Consider the following 23,122-nt stretch of genomic DNA (forward strand, 5'->3'; position numbering starts at 1 on the left):
AGAATCAACATGCTGGAGCCAGCTATGGCTAGCACACCAACTGATCATGGGACAGGAGAGTAGCTGTTAATCTACAGTGTGTTTCACCCCCCCCCCCCACCCCACAGAAGACTAACTCCCAAGTCTCAGAAGCAGCTGCATTAGTACCTACTGTAATTTATGCATGTATTTAGTAAAAATCCATCCTTTAAGATCACAATACACCAGCAACCGTTAACATTGTTTATTATGTGAAACAAAAAAAAGTACAAACATGAGAATAGAAAACCATTCATGCCTTTTCCAGTAGATCCCAAAACACAACAAGGAGAGGGTAGAACAAAGTGCTTCAAACAAGGAACACATGTACAGTCACATGGAAGAAAATTCTAAAGCTCTTCAGTTTCTTTAGCCCAGGACCAGACTGGACTTTCCTCCTGGAGGGTTTCGCCTACCAGCTACTGCTACAGGGGCAGCAGGTTGTATGCTTTCTCCAGCAGCTTGAGATCCATCTTTTCCAGACTCTGTTTCTATGGAGAGAAACAGTGTATTGGCAACAGAACTAAATCTTTAGCATATGTAACTGTACAGAACTATTTAGAATGAGCTACTCACCTGGTATTTCTGCTTCGCCCTAAATGGAAAAAATAAAGACATTAGAAAGCTTAGTGTTTGATGCAGTTATAGTGAAGATACTGTAGTAGATTTAAAGTGAACCTGCACAATTCTCCTGTTGAGTATTAAACCCACCCCAACCATATCCCATAGGTGATATTTCCTTGCACCCGTGGGATACTCCTAGTGGTCACTAGTATAGTCATTGGACTACAGCTTGCCAGTTATAATCCTCCAGCACACCCATCTTAAAACTAAATGTTTTAGTTTTTAAAATAATTTGGTTTGAAACAGCCAAAGACTGTTTCATTATTCCCAACACCACTTTGCCCAGCAAATTTTCCAGGTATTCTTGGAGGTGTTCTTTTCTGCATGAAAACAAAAGTGCAATAAGAATTTATTTAGGCCATACAACAAGCTGTCAGAACCCTTCACTAACAAAAATGCCTGAAGGACCTGCACAAAAGTATGTCCAACCAAGACTTGAATGGGGTGGGTATAACCGCTGTTGGGCTTTGCCCTCATTTCCTATCCCAAGGACATTTCAGGAGACAGAAGGGTTGACAAACACTTACACATTTTGAGTAGTGGTGCACCGAAATAAATTCTGGTGCCAAAACAGATACTGAAAATTCAGAATGCATGTGGCTGAAAACTGAACCAACACATCTGCATGTGGGGGGTGGGGATGCTCCATTTTTCCTACTTTCATGTATTTATTTTTATGAAATAGCATATGAGGGACAGGACCTTTGTATACAGTGAGACTCCCTCGCTGGCTGTCACTGCTGGTTTTTAAAAGCAATTGCTGGCTTTTCTTCACTATAGCTCACAGAATCAGTACAGTCCTGTACCAGCTAAATGCTGAGAGCCATTTTCAGCCAATATGTTTCCGTGTATCCCCATTTTAGATTATAGAAAGGCTAAGGTAGGTGCAGCACCTGGGCCCTCAATATGGTGTCCTGTATGTGCCAACAAAAATGTTAAAGCAGAGCTCAGTCTCTTGCTGCTCCTTACTCTACCAGAATCAGATAGCCTAGCTGTTTAAGCACAAAAAAAAAAATCTGCCATCACCAACCTTGCCGTGCAGTCTGGCAAGTCTGTGCAGCTCAGAATTTGAATAATTTTGTTAGGATACAACTCCCATTTAGGCATTCAAATGCCTTTTAACTATTAATAGAGTTCAGCTTTAAATATATTGAAAACTTCTGATTGGATTTACATACAAGAATGTTGAGAATATGAATACCAATACCATGAGCAATTATGCACCAAGGGTAATAGGAAGTGACTTGCAGAATGTAGTTTCAGTGATGTCACTCATGAGTCACAACATTCATTAAGAATTTCTCAGACAACGTATCATTTCTATGAAGAGGCTACAGTCAGCCAAATACTCCTAATAAAAGCAAATTAAGCCAGTTTAAGGACTGTAGCTGCCAACCCATGGGGAAGTGTCAGAAGTGACAGCTACCAAACCATTTTCCAACATGTTGTAAAACAGGGTGGATTTGATTTAAATCAAACGGATTTAAAATCACTAGTCAGTAAGGCTTGATTTAAATCCTAGTTTTCTACATAAAGACTAATTCTTGCTGGTATAACTTTAATATGCAAGTAGATGAAGATTTTTATAACAACAACTTTTCATATTAGTTTTTTTATCCCCAGTTTAATAGGTTAATCATTCATATTTGGACAACTTTTCTGTTGTATTTAGGAAAGAGAAAAATAATCATTACCTTAACAATTTAAATAGATTTATTCAACTGAAACATTCCAGCATATGTTATTTGCTTAAACAAACATCCATGTTTGTTAACTAATTTGGCTAAACAAAATCTATATATTTTAAGAAACGTAGACTGTCAGCCCCTTCCTCCTCACTTAGTTTCACTTTCTTCTTGTGAAAATCTATTCCACTCCAAACAATCAGAAAAATATTGTTTCTATTCACTGAACTTCTATGAATACAGAATCAACCCCTTCAGTGCCAAGTTTCAAGGTTTGTAGAAGTTAGGATTAAGGTCTCTTAACTCCGTTCATGTTAAGACATTTTTGCTGTGAAGAGGCATGTGATCTCCGCTGAGTCAAATTCAGTTTTGAGAACTGCAAAAGTAAACCAAGCATCTGTGATAATATCTTGTAGGCAGAGAAACTGCCCAATAATCTTACAAAAACCTCTACATAATTAAAAAACTAATCTTTATTTCATGATGGAATAACCTTTGGATGGTAATATATTAAAAAAAATCCCGATTTAAATAAAAAGGATTTTTTTTTTTTAATTTATTTTTATCCACCCTGTTGTAAGATCTTTGACCAGATCACCAAGTTGTGGCTGTGCAGAACCCATGGCATCCATCACCCATCATTTGATAGCTAAACAGGTTTCTAAACAAGTCAAGCTGTAGGTAGGTATTGGCAATAATTAGTTTAGATTTACAGATACAAACCATCTGATCAGCAGCTTCTCCGCATTCTCCCTGAATACACGTTTTCTGTGCATCTTCTGGGTTTCCACAAGCTGAACTATGTTGGTTATCTGCAAGAGATTGAGAAGCTTACTGGAAAACAATGTTAAACAGGTTACACCTGTACATACATCTTATGGAATCTTAAAGCTGTCACCTTACCCACAATTTGTAAGGTACTACTACCACCACCTTTATCTGCACCCTGCCAGGGCCAGCTGTTTTCTACAACCCAGGGAAGCAATTATATTCCTCTGGACAGTCAGGTCTAAAGGCTGGCTAATAGGAAAGGCCAAGATTCAGGGCAGTAGTTCACATGCTCCCACATATCTATAGTGGTATTCTCAGCAGCAATGAGTGAGGTTCAGGTAGGGCAAGTAAGGGGGGCTTAGGGATGCCCTTTGCAAAAGACCCACTGTGTCCTGCATAGGCAAGGTGACCACAAAAGTGAGCCTTGCAAGTGAGGATTTCTGCAAAAGGGGTCAGCCAGCAAAGTTAAACTTCAATCCAAACCAACTCCATGGAAGATCAGTCTTCCCCAGTGCTGTGCACCTGCACAACTCACTGGTACCTTTAATGCAGCTGTACTCCTGTATGGTACAAATTCATCCCCATCAGGAATATGCAAACACAGGGATGGGGGGAATGCTAGCATAGATTAAGTTTTAAAGTGGGGTGGGCTGGGATGTGTTAAATCAGACAGACAGTTTAAGGGGGTGGACACAATGGGGCTGATTTACTGAAGGCAAGCCGACTGCAGTTGCACTCATTTTTCCCAGAGCTTAGTGAATGTGGTAAAGCTCTGCCAGTTTCTGTTATGTACTTGTCCTGCATATCCACCTAGATCGTATGTTTCACATTTGCAATGTGAAGTGTGCTGTTACTAATTTTTTTTTAACTGTAGTTCTTTTATATTACCCATTTGCAAAAATCTGGTTGGTAAAAATTACCCAGTTAAAGTGCTGTCATTTCCATCAATCATGTGCATTTAAAATTCTGTTTTATCAATTTCATGTACTGGATTGGATATTCTTTACAAAGAAAAGCTCTGCCCTATTTACTAAGGAAAATAGTGAGTGCAACTGCAGTCTGCACTTAGTAAATCTACCACTATGGCTTACAAAACAGTTTTGCTTCACCCATACAGGTTTGATCCCCATGCTTTACCTACTTGCCAATCAGCTCCAAGGACTTCACGATCACTCTTCACACTTGTTTGATTGCGGCTTGTTGCCGTCACCTTGTCAGCAACACGCAGCAAACAATGAGCTGTTACCATGCTTGACTGGAATCTCACACTACAGCAAATATAACATGCCATTATGGACACTTTATACAGCCAATTATAGCAAGATTCTGGTATTAAACTATGCACAAGAAAATGTGAATGCTTCACATGTTCAGCTGCTGATATAAGTTCCTTCTATGTGCCTCTGGCCTGTCTGAGCTCCTTTGAAGCTGTACAGGGAGCCAAACCAAGGATTGAAGACTAAATTTACAAATGTTTTAGATCCAATTCACTAAGGATTTCACACCAGGGCTCAACAAATCTGGCACCAGGTCACCACATCTTTGGTCAGCTCCTCCCCCACCCCATATAGTGGAGCCTGGAGACACCCCTGTGCAAAATCAAGGAAGAGCCCCCCAGTGCACACCTCATGGGCAAAGAACCCCTGAACTCTCCACACAGCCCAATGAAAGCCAGCCCTCTGAAGGACACTGCAGGCCTGCCCCCCCACCACACAGCGACCCCCCTTCCCCAGAGAGCCCCTGTAGCAGGATGCAGTCACCCACACCACTGATATGGCTGGGAACAAGTGGAGGCCAGCCATCCACAGCACAGCTGCAGCCTTCAATGGTGGTGGCCACCAACACAAGCAGCCTACCCCCCTTCAGCCCCTGAGAAGATGGCATTTAGACTGAAGTCATCAAGTCCTGCCACCTCTGATAGCATACAGCCCCACCTCTAGCATGGCACTGACCCTCCCCCCACCAACCTGGCTGACTGGTTCAGCTACCCCTCCTGGCACCAGAACCTCTCCATTGACCATCTGAAGGAGCTGCAGATGTGGGGGAAACGGCAAAGCACCAAGTCTGCCTAAGCAAAGTATTAGAAGGCATCCACAATGGGGAACTATCCAGGTCTCCAGAATAAAAGGTTAGTGGTACTTGCTGGGTTTGAATGAAAGCAGACTAAAGTGGTTCTGAATTCAAAAGGTTAACCTTAATGAATGCTCTGCATTAAAATAAGTGTGCTGCCCCCCCCCCCCCCCCACCCCTTCCTTACCTGAGCCAGATCTCAATCCAGCACTGCCTGAGAACAGATGCTATCCTTACTGGAGACTGAGGCAGCAGTCATTGGCTCCTGCCGCTGTCAATCACAACCACACAACCAGTGAGGAGAAAGCAGGGCCAAGCTGTGAGTCAGTGGACAGACCAGTTTGAGCCCGTTCAAAGGCCCTGTAGCAGGGGGCTTGCTATGGTGCCAACAGGGAGGGGGGTAAAGAGCCAGGAGTGCAGGTGGAAGAACTCAGAAGAGGGTTAATGCTGCTGTGTGCAAAACCACTTCACAGAACAGGCAAGCATGACATGTTTATTTTTTAATTTCCTTTAGAGTCAAAATGTATAGACCCTGCATAGCCAAAATCTGAAAAATTCCCATCAGTTTCTGGTCTCAAGCCGTCTAGGTGCTTAAATACATGCCATACCTTCCTTCAAAATCCACCAAGATGCTAAATTACATCTCAGCAAGCATGACCTGCCACTGTCCACTTCCTGTTCTTCACTGGAACCCTGTATGTGGCATTCATTTGGCTATCCTTCAAGCAGCCAGAAGGACAATCTCACACCAAGTACAAATTTGCAAGGGGAGTAACATTCTTCAAAATGTAGACCTAGTGCATCTTTTACATAAATTCCCAACGTGACAGGTTCTCCTCAAATATGCACTGGTACTTACCACTTTACCATTTTTAACAAAAGCACATCTCCACATCAATCACCTAGGAGACTGACATGTAGTGCTCACTTGGGCCTCCTGGGATATGCACATCATATCCCAGGAGGCCTTCAGTCTCATTTCAGTGAGGGCAGGCCTAGCAGCAAATCATTTAGAGGCCCTGCCAGCTCTTCTAGGTTGTTGGCAGGAACATGCAATGATGTCACAATAAAAGCACAGAACTGAGCAGTGTGTTGACAATGATATCAGAAACAGGATCCAGTGGCAAAGTATCTGTACTGTGACTACACCTGCTAAGCTGGAGTTTAGAAAAAAGTGGGGTAGGCTGAAGGTCCTCTAAGCCCATCCTATGTATTCATCATGTAGCTCCACTATTATAAGAGCCTGAAAAATCTTTTAAAGTATACATAAGGCAGTGGGTGTTTACCTTTTTCTGAAGCGTGAGATGCAGGAGATGGTTCATTATCTGGTATGCCAAATATGTTGGAAGCCATCTTATGTTTTCTAACAGGCTGTTGCTGCTGTGAATCACCAACACCAAAAGAGAAGCTGGAGCCCCCACCTGGAGGTCTCAGGACTCTAGAGGAAAGAACACAAGCTTAATGTATTGTAAACTCCATAAGCCATTGGTGAAGGCAAAAAAACCTAGGACAAGCAACAAGACAGACTACCTGTAGAATTCATTCTGCAAATTAGGCATCTAGTGTCATGCCAATCCTCCCACTTCAATACAATAAAGTTGTCAGAACAAGTTGAGTCACTGACCTGAAACAAATCAGTCAGTATCTGCAAATATTTATGTCAGTCTGTATAAGACTAGCATTGCAACAATTGGAAATATTTTGAGATCCATGAGTGATTAAGCATATGAATGTCTGACTGTTGACAGTGACAGGCATTCAGATTTTAGTAAAAGCAACCAGTACAAGTTAAGCAAGTTCATGGCATTTGTTATTGCAATACAAATCTAGTTGTTAGAGCCAAAGTCCCAATGTACAGCAAAATTCTGCATCAGAATCTTAAAGCCTGCAGGCTCTACTGCATTGCATACTAACATTATGAAAGACTTATCCGAGAATGAAGATTGGGTTTACTGTCAATGAGAACAGGACAAAGCATGAATCTCCCTGCCAGGGGGCCCAGACAGCAATAAAAACTGCCAGGGATGCTAATCCTTCACTATATCCAAAACTAAAGTTTTGCCTTTCGTTACACAGCAATTTAAGGGATTCCCAAGCTGCTTACTATGGAGCGAGCATGCTGGCTTACTCTCAAGCCATGCTGTGTCCATTGACAGTGCAGCTTGGCTCAGCACCCCGCTCACTGGCTGTCACTGAAAGGAGACAATCCCTCCCACTGCTGGATTTCGGCCAATGAGCAGCATTCAGGCTTGGTTAAGCAAAAGGAAGCTGCACATGGGTTACCCTTAATGTAAAAAACCTTCTGTCTTTACAACTACTTTTAAATGATTAGGTGCACACATGCCCAAGGTTTTGCTTTTTCTTTTAATTCAAAAACAAAGGGGGTGACCAGGCCTCCCTTGCCATATCTGCAGTGACAGGTACTCTTTATGGAGACATTATGGCAAGGGTCAATAGACTCCCCCCACCCTCATGCCTCCCCTCCAAGGCAGCTGATCAAATACAGATTGTGTTAGATCAGCTGCTTCCCAGACTAACAGGCAGGAAATGACAGCTCTGAAACTGGAAGTGATGAAATCCTTGTCTTGGGACCATTTGTCAGAGGAGATTGAACAGATGGTCCTGTAGCTCCTCTGGGCAACTGACCCCACTGAAAGCCACAATCCCAGGCTTCTCAGAAAAGCTAAGGATCCACTGAAGGCAATGGAGGGCAGACATTCCAAATGCTACAAAAGTGACTGGGCACTAAACAGTGATTCTATTTTATCTACAGCTAGATTGCCCAGCAAAATAAGATCCTGGCAAAGCAATTCTAGGTTACAGTATGCATCTATAAGGGCTTGTTGACAAAACCTGTGGTTTCCTGCCCTAGAAAATCAATGCAAGGACCTAAAACCATAGTTTCCCATGTGCCCTGGCCACAATGAAAATCTGATTTCATGTGCACTGCAGAGCCCGTTTAGACTGGTGCAATTTCTCCAGTGTACCATCACACTGCAATGCACAACAGTGGAAATCACACTATGGTGCTTTGTTTTTGAAAGTGCAGGTGCTTCAGTGTTTGTGCTCCTACTGAAGTCTATGGGGCAATGCACTTTGGCATCAGCAGGAGGCATTTGTAGTTGCCAACTTTCCAGACTGAAGATCCTCCAAGGCTAGTTAGTGTTAGAGAATTCTACTTTGAAAATCCAGGCTGCTTCCCAGCACCAATGTCAAAGCAATTTGTTAACACAGAAGCATCAACACTATGAAGGCAGAGGATTACACTGGCAGCCCTGGTGTGAGGCCACAATAAGGTCACATTTCACACATACTGGCTAATGCAAACCAACGCACCTCCATCAACACATTAAAAGGCACATCAGACTACCTCCAAGTGTATTAAAGTGGTTCTCAAGGAATAACATGCTTTACCCAACAATAGAAATTGGACCCCTGGCAGGTTTAAGTTCTAATGTTCCCAGCATGCACTGCATACTAGCACATGCTGACAGATTTGCCTACACATGAAGCCCTCCAGCGCTGAGCTGTCATGGGTCTCCCTGGGGGCCTCCATCTCCCAGTCTTGCATCTTTGGCTGCTTGAAAGGCGGGGCCAAGGGGAAGTCACTCCCACCCATGTACATTAGAAGCATATTGCTGCAGCATACAAAGTAGGCTGTAAGTGTGGTCTGAGCTGTGCATGTGTGGCTCAGATCACATTACTCACTGACAGGTAGGGGGAGCATTTATGACAGAAGAGACCTAGTGTGTCAAAAAACCCTATCAGCAGATTAAGAACTTTCACTTTACTACCACTTCAATGCATTCAATGAATAAAAGTGATATTAAATGTTTTTTTTAAAACAAACCTGTTATACCTGCTCTGTGCAGTTTTGCACAGAGCAGCCCCTGATTCTCCACTTCAGGTCTCCCAATAGCACTCCTGGCCCCTCTCCTGCCAAGAGCCCCCCAGAGCCAGCAGCTTTCTATAGGGGCACCCATGCAGGCTCACTCCTGAGCTCCTGCTCTGCATGTCTATTAACACAGATAAGGCTTGGCCCCAGCCCCTCATTTGCTACTGTATGTGATTGACAGCAGCAAGAGCCAATAGCACCAATAAGGGAGAGTCCCCAGAGAGCCAAGGGCCTTGTGCACATCACAGGATAGCAATGTGGCTCAGGTGTTAAAGGAGCTGCTACAGTTTACCTTCATACATAGAATGCAACCACTTTAACATTAAAACCTTCAGCATGCACCCCCCCCCCCCCCCATTTACTCACCTAAGCCCAATCTACCCAATTATATGTTGGAGAGCAGCAGCTCTCCCTCATCAGCTCAGAGACAGCATCAACTATTGGCTGCTGTCAATCACAGCCTGTGAGGGGGAGCAGGAGCCAGGCTGAGCCATGCTCTGTGTGTCTATGGACACAGCCAGCTTGGGAGCAAGCACTTTGTGAGGAACCAGGAGCACCAGTGGGGGAACCCAGAAGAGAAGGACTGGGGCAGTCTGCAGAACCATTACACAGCAGGACAGTATGATGTGGGAGGAAAAAAAAAAAAAAAAACACAAACAAAAAAGACAAGGAATTAAACTTTCCATTTATCTCCCCACCCCACAAGCAACTAGTTTATGATACACAGAACAATTACAGATGTATTTACAGCCCATTACCATAGACTTGAAAAGCAACTCAGATGCGACCCGTAGCTTCACTCCTGCCACACAGATACAAATGCACAGTTTCCACATGTGACCAGTTCGGTTGGCTATGCAGATCCATCATAGGCCTCTGCTTGGCATTAGGGAAGCAGCAATAATGCCCCCTAAACACCCACTTGTAATGCCAGCAGGCCTTAGGCCCCATTTGCAGTTTTGTATGTGCAATTTTCATGCAATGTGTCACCCACAGCCAGTCCATTCACATGAACAGACTCCCTTGGTCACAGCAAAGAAGCTCAGGGGCCAAATTTGGCCCTTAGGTACATTCTGTGGTAAAGATGGCCCTGCATTGGGGAGGTCTAATCACAGGAATTGCAGCACAGTGTGAACTAGGACCCCTGATAACACTGATCCAGTGAACACAGCAATTCCTGTGCGATCCACAACGTGAACCCAGGCGCAGGATGTACAACACCCAACACACACTGCCAATATCGGGAATCTCCAGTCTTCCCAGCGACTCCTCGTCACCCAGTGTGACCAGAACCTTCCACATGTGTGGGGGTCCAGCTGACAAGGTGCTCCCCCCACCTAGTACCGGTGATGGATGTACAGGAAAGGAGAGGTGTCCATGCCGCACAGGCCGGCCTCCTCCCTTTGTTATCCTCCAGCAGAGGAGCCTCACCCAGGAGGGCGGACAGTGAGCTCCCATCCGAGGACAATGGCTGCGCTCCTCACAGTGGGTCTATGGTGGGGACACAGCACTGCAGTAACTCCATATGACTGGACAAGGCGTCCCCCACACCGGGCACAGCCTCCACCTTCTGGGCACATTACCTCACACAGCCACCGGTCATTCCGGCTCAGCACCCGGGCACTGCCCCACCCTCCCCTCACAGACCCAGCCCGAACTGTATGGCAGGCCTCACCTAGAGCTGCTGCGGCTCTCGGGGTCCAGTCCCTGGAATGTAGCTGTAGTGGACATGGCTCCTCTTTTCGGCATCATCTAGCCACCAGTGAAGACAGCTGCGGAATTTATATACCAAGGCACGCCCCTGGTGAGCAGTGATTGGCCGCTTCGAACCGTTACGGTGTCTGTCATTGGGGAGAATCGGTGCCCAGGCGACGTGATTGGCCGTTCGTCCTGTCTGTCTGGAATCTCTTTTTTTTTTTTTACCTGATCCTCTAGCATGTGGCGTTAAGGCATGTCCCGCCTTCATAAAAATAAAACAGCCAATGGGAGGGCGAAGCTCGGAGAAGCCGGTCTTAGTTCTGTGTGTTGATTGGCTCCTCGGCTTGTCCATTTCGGTTTCTCTTTGTGGCAGACTGCCGCTGCTCTGGGCTGTGTGAGGTCATGGCTGGGAGAGTCATGCTGCAGGAAGAATGAGCATTGGGATGTTTGGGTGGGGTGTGTGTGGAGGAATAGGGGCTGATATCATGTCACTGAGCGATGTTTACCACAAACCACCTCATAACTAGACAGGAATTGGGGCCTGGAGTATACACCAAGTTACTAGCAATGTATGTGTGTGGGGTAGGGTTGTCACCTCATCCCTCTACAACCAAACATTAATTACACAGGTTCTGGGGCTGACAAAAATGTGCTCATTAACCATTTGCCCTCCTGAGGATTTACTCCCCTTCCTGACCAGGCCATTGTTTGCGTTACGGCGCTGCGTTTCTTTAACCACTTGCCTACCAGGCACTAATACCCCCTTCCTGCCCAGGCCAGCTTTCAGCGCTGTCGCACTTTGAATGACAATTGCGCGGTCATGTGACACTGTAGCCAAATGAAGTTTTTATCATTTTTTCACACAAATAGAGGTTTCTTTTGGTGGTATTTAATCGCCACTGGTTTTACTTTTTGCGCTATAAACAAAAAAGAGCAAAAAGTTTGGAAAAAAAAAGTTTTTCTGTGTTTCTATTATAAAATTTGGCAAACAGGTAATTTTTCTCCTTCACTGATGTGCGTTGATGAGGCTGCACTGATAGGCGGCACTGATGGGCACATATAGGCAGCATTGATGAGGTGGCACAGATAGGCGGCACTGATAGGGAACAATGATGGGCACAGACTGGTGGCAGTGCTGGGCAGCACTGATGGGCGGCACTGCTGGGCACAGGTGGGTGGCACTACTAGCACTGATGGGCACAGGTGGGTGGCACTGATGGGCACTGATCATCTGGGTACACTGACAATTTCTGTTTATCGGCAGTACTTTCCTCACACTGTGAGGAAAGTGCAGCCAATAACTGGCAACTGCATTTACCGGTGATCTGCTGTGTCATTGGCCAAAGCCGATCACGTGGTAAAAGGCCGCTGTGATTGGCCTTTTACCACATCACGATCAGCTGTGTCCATAGGACACAGAGATCATCGGGGGGGGGGGGGGGGGGGGTGTTCTGAGAGGACGTCATATGACACCTTCCCAGATCTGGCCAGCTGCGATGAAGCTGTCATTCAGCTATCTGCAGTCGGCAAGTGGTTAACTGACAATTGCACGGTCATTCAACACTGCACCCAAATTAAATTTTAAGTCCTTTTTTTCCCCACCAATAGAACTTTGGTGGTATTTGATCGCCTCTGTGTTTTTTTTTTTTTTTTGCGCTATAAACAAAAAAAGACAATTTTGAAAAAAAACACTGACACTGTACTAATGGCACTGGGCAGGAAGGGGTTAACATCTGGGGCGATCAAAGGGTTAACTGTGTACCGTTTCACTATGTTGGTTGTGTGTGTGCTTTACACTGTAAGCACACTGCTATGCAGAGCCATACAAAGCTGTGTGCAGGAGCTGACAGGGGAGAGATCTGTGTTGTTTATACACAGGTCTCTCCTCTGTCATAAATCCTCAGAGACCGCTGGGTGCCGGCGGGGAATTACCGGCCTGGACCCGATGATTGACAGGCGAGGCTGCGAATGGTGGCATGGGTAGGGCGTGCTCACCCCCTACACAGAACAGCAAAATCACATACAGTATATACGTGATTTTGCGCACCCGTGCTACCCTGTAGCAGTATTTCTGAAGCGGCCAAACTCAACTAGTGCCATCTCTGCATTATTATTATTATACAGGATTTATTATGCGCCAACAGTTTGCGCAGCTCTTTACAAAATGAAGGTAGATATTACAGTTACAATACAATTTGGTACAAGAGGAAACAGAGGGTCCTGCTCGTTAGAGCTTACAATCTAGGCATTAGCCTCAGAACCTGTGTAATTAATGTGTTCGGTTTTAAAGTGATGAGGTGGCAACCCTAGTGTGGTGATCAAAAACATCTATCCATCTATCTGTTATAACATTATGACCACCCTCTGTAAGCCATCAAGGCATGGACGCCATCAACTTCTGAAGGTATGCTGTGGTATCTGACACTAAGCCATCAGTAGCAGATCCTTTAAGTCCTGTAGCTTGCAAGGTGGGGCCTCCATGAGTCGGACATGTTTTTCAAGCACATCCCACAGATGCTCGATTGGATTGAGATCTGGAGTATTCGGAGGTCATGTCAACACCTTGAACTTGTGTTCCTCAAAGCATTCTTGAATTCATCAGACCAGGCCACCTTCTTCCATTGCTCCGTGGTCCAGTTCTGATGCTCATGTATCCATTGTAGGAACTTTTGATTGTGAACATGGGCTACACAGCCCCAACACAACAAACTGCAATGCATTGTGTGTTCTGACCAGGGACGAACAGACCATTCATGCACTCAGGCACTGCCCGAGGGCCCATGGTCGGTAGGGGGTCCCATGAGATGCCCCTGGTACCTTTCATTGGCTTTTTCATAGGCTTTTTACCCGGGGGCCCCCTTGAGTTGTCAGTCCGTCCCTAGTTCTGACAGCTTTCTATCAGAACCAGCATTAACTTTTTTTTTTTAGCAATTTGAGCTACAGTAGTTCTTCTTTTGGATTGGGCTACACAGGCCAATCTTCATTCCATGTGTGCATCAATGGGCCTTGGCCACCTATTACCCTGCTGCCTGTTACCCTTCCATAGACCACTCTTGGTAGGCCCTGACTGCTGCAGACTGGGACATCTCACAAGGGCTGTAGTTTTGGAGTTGCCTGATCCCAGTTGTCTAGTCATTACAATTTGGTCCCCTGTTAAAGTCGCTCAAATCCTTACGCTTACCCATTTTTTCTGCTTTCAATTTATCAACTTCAGGGACAACATGTTCATTTGTTGTTTAATATATCCCACCCACTTTCAGGTGACATTGTAACAGATATACGCAGATGTTTACTAGACATGCGGTGTTAAAGCCCAGCTTCCAAAATTACCCCTTGTAGTGGGGCTGTGTCAGCATTGCAAGGGTTAAAAATGAGTTAATTGTATTTCAAGGTTCTAAAGGCTCAAGGTTTTTTACCCTCATGTATTCTATGCATGGTAAAAAAAACCCGTCTTCGTGCAGCGCCCCCCCAGCCTACCCCAATCCTTACTTGAGCCCCCTCTGATCCAGCAATATTCTCGACAGCCTCTACTGCCTAGGGACTCTTCCTCCTCATTGGCTGAGACAGCAGCTGAAGCCCATTGGCTCCAGCTGCTGTCAATCACACTAAAGTTACTACCCTGCACTCTGTGTATGAAAAATCAACAATTAAAATCAAGTAAAAATCATACAAAAATGTAAAAAGGTGAAGATATGTGTGAAAATCCAACAGCTGCACTCACTGTGTAATAAATCTCTTAAATGTGTTGCGCTGTTGACAAATCATATATATAACACCCCTAAAATCAAATAAAGTGCTTATCTAAATAATGCCAATAATAATAAATTCAAGTCATCTAAAAAGTGACAAAAACAATCCAGTAAAGTGCCAAAACAAACATGAATCATGAGAATAATAATAAATAAATGAATGAATGAAAATAAATAAATAAAAAATTATAAATGGATAATGTAATAAATATGTGTTAAAGTTCAGTCCCCCAAAGGTGTAAACAATCTGTGCTCAGTCCGTGCAACTATTATCACTTTATTTTGCCATTAGTTGCGCGGACTGAGCACGGATTGTTTACATTGTTTATATTGTCATGATTCATGTTTGTTTTGGCACTTTTATTGGATTGTTTTTGTCACTTTTGAAATGACATGAATTTATTATTATTGGCATTATTTATATAAGCACTTTACTTGATTTTAAGGGGGTTATATATATGATTTTTCAGCAGCGCAACACATTTAAGAGATTTATTTATGCTGTCAATCACAGCCAGTGGGCCAATGAGGAGAGAGCAGGGGGCAGGGCCGAGTTGCGGCTCTATGTGTCTTATGGATGCATAGAGCAGTGGCTTGGAGACAAGCAAGTACAGTACATGTTTGTTGTTAAAAAAAAAACCTTTAGTGTCACTTTAACTGCTCATTTATTGTGAGGGAAGAGTAAGGCTGGCCATAGATGGAGTGAAATCCTATCCTGCAACCACCAGTCAGTGTTGATGGGGAAATCTCTCCTATAGAGCCATTGTGTCCTCCCGGCGGGGGAAGTTGTCCCCTCCAGGAGAACACAGTGATTATGTCTAGTGTCTATAACAGCCTCTAGCAATATTCGCATGTAAAATCTGACAGGCTGGTTGTACCCTATTTGAACGATCAATCAACTTGTGTATATTCAGCCTGCCAATACATGGTTCGAATCTCAGCCAGTACCTGCTGAACTGGCTGAGATTCAAACCATCTATGACCAGCTTAATAGAACTTTTACTTATATGATCCCCCAGCAGGCGGTGCTCCTCCATGTTCCAACAATGGACTTTCCCTCATCATGTCCAGTGCAGGGCTATGGTCCCTGCATGGCCTTGATGATGTCAGGATCTTAAGCTGGCCTTTACCTATACCTTTAGACTACTGTAGCATGGGGGGAGAAGAGGCTGTGGGAACCAGTCTAGCAGAGCAGAGGGTCAGGTAAATAAAGCTACTTTTCCATGTCCCCTGGGCCTAAACAAGCAGTTAACCCTTGTAGTACAGTTGTGGCACCACTGAAGGGGGAATTTTCAGACATCCTAGGGTTGGGCTTTACTGAAAACCCTTCACATAACCAACTCAAGCTTGAATTAATTAGTTATTCACTTGTGTACCGGTATATACATATTTTATGATATAAAGAAAAGAAAAAGGCTAAACATTTAGAAAATAAGTTGTTTACCTTACTTACTTTTGTAAAACATATCAAATAAAAATGCCAGGACAATACGAAACCCCCCAAAATGACCAAAAAAGTAGACACCCCAAGGTGATCACATTTTTTTAAATGAAGAGACATACTGGCATTGAGAGGATTAAAACATTGGGGTTTGTAATGGTGTGCTAGATACAGCAGCATCGTAGGTCAAACACAAAGGGAAGGAGGAGGTGACGGGGTTAATGTGCAGGTTACATACAGTGGGAAGATGGAGATGAAGGGGTTAAAATGGAACTATACTCATCTCCAGTGATGTGGTGTCCCCGCTAAGCTGCTGATATTTTGGGGTGGCTGGCTTTTGGGTCTAAATCGCCAGTTTCTTTCATTGGCCAGGCAGGGATGACGTCACTCCCATGTATGTACAGGAGGTCAGTAAGATTCGCCATTGCTAAATTTGTAGAGTGAGCTAGCCGTGTGTGGCTTAATGTACAAGGGTGGACAGGCAGGTAAGTAGTTTTAAAGCAGAAGAGATAAAACATGTCTCTGCATTGAACGTCCTGCCTGTTAGCCCATTTTTATTGTGCACTAAAGTTCCACTTTAACCGCTTGCCCTCTAGAGGATTTACCCCCCTTCCCGACCAGGTAATTTTTTTGCATTACGGCGCTGCGTTACTTTAACTGACAGTTGCGTGGTCATGCAACACTGCACCCAAATGAAATTTATGTCCTTTTTTCCCACCAATAGAGCTTTCTTTTGGTGGTATTTGATCACCTGTGCGGTTTTATTTTTTGTGCTATAAACAAAAAAAAACTGTGAATTTTGAGAGAAAAACAATATTTTTGACTTTTTGCTATTAAACATGTCCAGTAAAAAAATTTAAAAAATCAAATTTTGTCATAAATTTAGGCCAAAATGTATTCTGCTACATGTCTTTGCTAAACAAAATCCTAAAACGTGTAAATTAATTGGTTTAAAAGTTATAGCATCTACAAATGTAGGTATATATACTGGGATTTTTTTTTATGCTAGTAATGGTGGCGATCAGCGATTTATAGCGAGACTGCGGTGGGCATTCTGACACTGGGGGCAACTGATTAACTGTCACTGACATCCCCAGTGACTCTAATCTAGTGATCAGTGCTAATAAAAAGCACTGACACTGTATTAATGGCACTGGGCAGGAAGGGGTTAACATCTGGGACACTAAAAGGGTTAACTGTGTGCTGTTTTACTGTGTGCTGTGTGTGTCTTTCACTGTGTCAGCACATTACTTTGTATGGCTCTGCTATGCAGAGCCATACAAAGCAAAGTGTAGGAGCTGACAGGGGAGAGACCTGTATTGTTTACATACAGGGTCTCTCCCCCGTCAGTGATACTCGGTGATTCCCCACCGGCACCCAGTGATCGACAGCTGAGGCTGCCAATGGCGGCGCAGGTAGGATGCATGCGCGTCCCCTACCCATGAATGCAAAATCACCTATATATACGTGATTTTGCGCAGCCCTGCCACCCTGTAGCAGTGTTTCTGCTATAGGGCGGTGGGAAAGTGGTTAATGTATAGGTCATACACAGAAGGAGGAGGATATAATGGAATGAAAGTGGAACTAAACCCATCAATTGAACAGTTTCACAAACCAGTTACATTCCCAGCATGCCAGGAATTTAACTGTCAAATCAGATAAAAAAAAGCTAAGGTGGTAGCTTCCTTCGCTGAAAAGGAGAGGAGGGTTTAGTTCCAGATTAATGTATAGGTTGCATACAGAGAGAGGGGAGGTGAAGGGGTTAGTGTTCTCCCATACAATGGGAAGGGGAGATGAAGGGATTAATGTACAGATTACATAGAGAGGGAGGGGAGGTGAAGTGGTTAATGTACTGGTTACATAGAGAGGAAAGGGAGAGGTGAAGGGATTAATGTACAGTTTACATACAGTGTCAGGATGGAGATGAAGGGGTTATTGATTAGACTTGCAGGGTTAGGGAGGTAAAAGGTCACATACAGTGGGAGGAGGAGATGAGGGGGTTAATGATCAAATGTGCAGGATTAGGGAGGCAAGAGGTTAATATACAGGTCACATAGAGATAGGATGGAGCTGAAATGTACAGGAGAGCATGGGGAGGTGAAAGGGTTAAAAAAATTGATCCCACAATCAAAACCTCTCCCCTTTCTAACAATTTGCTGCTGCCTGTGCCCTGGAACTAATGAAGGATCATGAATTAGTTCATTAGTTTCCCCTTCTTCTGTAGTAGGAGTAAAGGGAAGGTTTTCCAATGTAAACAGTTTTCCATTTACATTTTGTGATCGCTGTCATCGGTCATCACAGCCATCACATAGTACAGAACCTCTTGGATTGGCTCTGTACACTGTGTTTGTGAACTGAGCCATCCATAGAGAGTGCTATTCCCAGCCATGGTGCACTGGCTGCCTAATGGCTATTTCTGAAGACATTCCAGAAATAGACATCCACCTGCCCACTGTACAGTATGGTGGTAGGGAGATGGTAAAGAGAACCTGTCAAAATCCCAAAAACAAAACATGACCCTTTATTGTTGTCAATCTCAGGCAAAATGGAGAGTGGAAACACAAGGGAGGAGAGCACTACATAGTACAGTTTTTGGTTTTTTTCACAGCCATGAATAGGAAAGAAAGTGGAATGATATCACCTACAGTAAAGGAAATGAGTATTTGATCCCCTGCTGATTTTGAATGTTTGCCCACTCACAAAGAAATGATCAGTCTAGCAACAAAATGATCAGAATAGCAACAAAAAATTAAAAAGAAATGCATGTCTAACAAATGATGCACTGATTTGCATGTTCATGAGGGAAATAAGTATTTGATCCCCTTCACAAAACATAACTTAGTACTTGGTGGCAAATCCCTTGTTGGCAATCAGCGATCTCAGATGTTTCCTGTAGTTGGCCACCAGGATTGCACACATCTCAGGAGGGATTTTGACCCACTTCTCTTGGCAGATCCTCTCCAAGTCATTAAGGTTTGGTGGCTGATGTTTGGCAACTTGAACTTTCAGCTCCCGCTACAGATTTTCAATCAGATTAAGGTCTGGAGACTGGCTAGGCCACTCCAGGACCTTAAAGTGCTTCTTCTTGAGCCACTCCTTTGTTTGCTTGGCCGTGTGTTTTGGGTCATTGTCATGCTGGAACACCCATCCACGACCCATTTTCAATGCCCTGGCTGAGGGAAAAAGGTTCTCATTCAAGATTTGACGGTATATTGCCCCGTCCATCATCCCTTTGATGCAGTGCAGTTGTCCTGTCCCCTTAGCAGAAAAACACCCCCAAAGCAGAATGTTTCCACCACCGTGTTTGACAGTTGGGATGGTGTTCTTGGGGTCATAGGCAGCATTCCTCCTCCTCCTCCAAACACGGTGAGTTGAGTTTATGCCAAAGACCTCGATGTTGGTCTCATCTGACCACAACACTTTCAACCAGTCCTCCTCTGCATCATTCAGATGTTCAGTGGCAAACATCAGATGGGCCTGGAGATGTGCTTTCTTGAGCAGAGGGACCTTGCGGACACTGCAGGATTTAATCCTTGTTGGCGTAGTGTGTTACCAATTGTTTTCTTGGTGACTGTGGTCCCAGCTGCCTGGAGATCATTGACAAGATCCTCATGTGTAGTTCTGGGATGATTCCTCACTGTTCTCATGATCATTGACACTCCACGAGGTGAGATCTTGCATGGTGCACCAGACCTAGGGAGACTGACAGTTGTTTTGTGTTTCTTCCATTTGTTAATGATTGCACCAACTGTTGTCACCTTCTCACCAAGCTGCTTGGCGACAGTTTGGTAGCCCAGTCCAGCCTTGTGTAGGTCTACAATCTTGTCCCTGACATCCTTGGACAGCTCTTTGGTCTTTGCCATGGTGGAGAGTTTGGAATCTGATTGTTTGATTGCTCCTGTGGACAGGGGCCTTTTATACAGGTAACAAAATGAGATTAGCAGCACTCCCTTTAAGAGACTGCTTCTAATCTCAGCTTGTTACCTGTATGAAAGACACCTGGTAGCCTGAAATCCTGCTGAATGGTGGGGATCGAATACTTATTTCCCTCATGAACATGCAAATCAGTGCATAATTTGTTAGACATGCATTTCTTTTAAGTTTTTGTTGCTGTTCTGTCCCTCCATATTACAATACACCTACCATTCAATTTTTAGACTGATCATTTCTTTGTGAGTGGGCAAACATTCAAAATCAGTAGGGGATCAAATACTTATTTCCTTCACTGTATATATGAGAGCTGTCTTACCTGTACATTCTAGTCCTGAGGTATACATAGGCTTACCACCCAGAATAGCCAACCTGGTGACCTGACCTGACATTTCACCGCTACAATTAAGCAACATGGCTTGGACACCTCCTCACCCCAGCCTGTGATTTGAAAATGAATGAGCAGCAATACAATGATGAGGTAATCTCTCTGCTCTTTCTTTCAGTCAGCATGTTCCTTGTCAGCGGACACGAGTCCCACTTAGTAGAAGTGTAGGGGATCAAATACTTATTTCCCTCATGAACATGCAAATCAGTGCATAATTTGTTAGACATGCATTTCTTTTGAATTTTATGTTGCTATTCTGTCTCTCAGTGTTACAATACACCTAATACACCATTCAATTTTTAGACTGATCATTTCTTTGTGAGTGGGCAAACATTTAAAATCAGCAGGGGATCAAATACTTATTTCCTTCACTGTACATCTGGGTAGGTTGCAGCAAAATATTGAAATACTACACAAGCTGTCATCTACACAGATTTCCTTTCTGTAGATGGACACAGTGCATAGTGAGAAGCAGAGCTTTGTCACTCAGGGTGGTCTATGTCAGGAAAGGTTGGTAGGATATGGATGTATTAGGTGCAGTGGTGTCATTGATCATTAATGGCACCCCCTTGCATCTGCTAATGCAGTGTATTCTGGGCATTTTGGAAGGTCTCCTGCGTTTATCTTAAAAAAAAGCTTCTAAACGCAAACACTCACAAACGCGCATAAACGCAGTATGCAAACACGGCTAAACTGACGATTTTTAACCTACATTTTCCAGCAGTCAGTTTCCATCATTCAGAAGAGTATTACAAACGTCCCATGTATACGAGCCCTAAAGGATATATATCATATAAATTATATTCCATTGATAAATGAGCTGAAGGATGAATTGAGGAGAATATCTATTGGATCACTGTCTTGGATTGGTTGCATAAATTTGTTAAAAATGGTTATAGTCCCTAAGGTTCTGTATAAATTTCAAATGCTCCCAATATATTTACCGAGGTCATTCTTTGAGATAAAAAAAATTATACTTAAATATATTTGGGCAAATAAAAGACCAAGAGTAAATTATGAGGTATTGTGTAAAGATAGAATGAATGTGGGTCTTGGTGTGCCGGATTTCAGAAGATATTATTGGGCAGTGTTGATTTCACGTATAGTAGATTGGATATGTAATTCACAGGAAAAATGTTGGGTTAGGATGGAAAATGCACTGAGTGAGTCCCAGTTAGATAAGATTATATGGCTTCCACAACAGTTTAGAAAGTGTTCTGAAAATACTAGCACTTTAACACAAAATGTTCTTAGGATATGGTGTAGTATTCATAAACAAATGGGGAATACAACTCACTGTTAATACTGTTGGTGGGGACAGAACTTTTCCCTCCAAGGAAAGAGAATATTGCAGGGAATTGGATAAAAGATAGAAATACACATTTAAAAGATATCACTGAGAAAAGGGAATTGTGCACTTTTATAGATTTAAAAAATAAGGAGGACATTTTTTTTTTAGACTTGACGAGTGACGTTATTACCAACTAAGACACTTCGTGGCAGCACTCCCACAGCCTCTAAGGATGGCGGAGGACATGTATCCACTGGAACAATTTTTTAGTACGGATACAATGCGTAAGCATGTTACCTCTCGCATTTATAAAATTCTTACTGGTTTATCTGGATCTGCCTTGCCGCCAATCTTGGAAAAGTGGGCAAAGGAATTAGGAACTAAATTAAATGAACTAGAAAAAAGAAAATACTTAATTTGGTGCACAAGGTAGTTGACATGAACACTGTAGAAATGAACTATAAATGCTTAACAAGGTGGTATGATACACCTAGTGTGGAACACAATCAACAAACAGAAAATTCACAGTTATGTTAGAGGGGATGTGGGAAGAAAGGTACAATGGCACACATATGGTGGGACTGTCCCAAAATACAGCAATTCTGGCAAGAAGTAATACAACCAATACACGAGATAACAGGGATCAGTGTTTTAAAGGATTTTCATGCCTATTTCATAATACCGACCTTATGGTAAAACAATATAAGAATATGATGATATTTCATTTAATAAATGCTGCAAAAGGCTTGATCCCTAGGTACTGACAGGCTCAGGATCGCCCAAATATTAAGGATTGGATAACTAGAGCGGAGTTTATATAGGTTGAAAGAACTATACCACATTGGAGAAGATAAAATTGAAAAATTTTATAAAATTTGGAACAGATGGTTGGGGTTTAAAAAATCCATGATATACCTTGAATTGATTGGAGTGTAAAAGAGGACCAAGAAATCAGAGCACCGATGGCTTCCCCACCTTTGATAGGTGGGGAAGGAGAGTAGAGAGATACCAGGTGACCAGGGATAGGGGGGACAGGGGTCAGGGAGGGAATTGGAATTTGTAAAATTTGATATGGAGATTGTATGTTTTGTTTATCGCCAGAAAATTGTTGTAATTGTAACCATAATTAATACAAAATATAATTTAAAAATATTAAATAAAGGTAAACATAGCAGGTAAATGATGTCCCGGCCCCCATCTTACTCGAGTAAAAAAAGTTGGGTCCAGCTAAAGATGAGATTGGAGGACAATTGGGTTCATCATTAGTGTGAATGTGCCAATAAAGACACCAGAATGTTGCATGGCAATGTATGAACCCTGTTTTAGGTCTATTCAGACTAGTGCATTGCAGTAACCTCAATCAGCAAACAGAACCAATGCAGGAAAATGTGTTACTCTCAGGCCTAGGTGGTTCTATGTTGAGATCTTCTGTTTCCATTCTTTGCAACCTGCATCAATAAAGAAATGAACACTAATTCAGGATAACTTGTAACTATCAAGGCCTATTCACATTGTAACACAGTGCACTTCAACACATGCATTTTGTTGCTTTGGGCTGCCAA

At 43.4% G+C, this 23,122-nt stretch overlaps 1 protein-coding gene across 1 annotated transcript; it reads right to left on the bottom strand.

The window, feature by feature from the left end:
* Positions 1–208: 208 nt before the first annotated feature.
* JPT1 (Jupiter microtubule associated homolog 1) lies at positions 209–10,885 on the bottom strand. Its single transcript, XM_089682646.1, has 5 exons — positions 10,739–10,885; positions 6,455–6,606; positions 3,051–3,139; positions 595–613; positions 209–509 (listed from the first exon to the last, which is right to left on the bottom strand). The coding sequence occupies exons 1-5, from the start codon at positions 10,813–10,815 to the stop codon at positions 388–390; spliced, it is 459 nt and encodes a 152-aa protein (XP_089538772.1). The 5' UTR covers positions 10,816–10,885; the 3' UTR covers positions 209–387.
* Positions 10,886–23,122: the final 12,237 nt, after the last annotated feature.

This window comes from Staurois parvus, unplaced genomic scaffold (assembly GCF_062004578.1).
Source record: "Staurois parvus isolate SC_StPar_1 unplaced genomic scaffold, SC_StPar_1.0 ptg000293l, whole genome shotgun sequence".
NCBI lineage: Eukaryota > Metazoa > Chordata > Amphibia > Anura > Ranidae > Staurois > Staurois parvus.

Bases quoted from the DNA above. Each gene is read 5' to 3' on its own strand.
- JPT1 (XM_089682646.1), bottom strand. From the start codon at position 10,815: ATGATGCCGAAAAGAGGAGCCATGTCCACTACAGCTACATTCCAGGGA. The intron at 6,607-10,738 runs GTGAGGCCTGCC...TCTTTCCTCTAG, and splicing joins GAGAGCCGCAGCAGCTCTAG to AGTCCTGAGACCTCCAGGTG. The intron at 3,140-6,454 runs GTAAACACCCAC...AATCTCTTGCAG, and splicing joins ATCTCACGCTTCAGAAAAAG to ATAACCAACATAGTTCAGCT.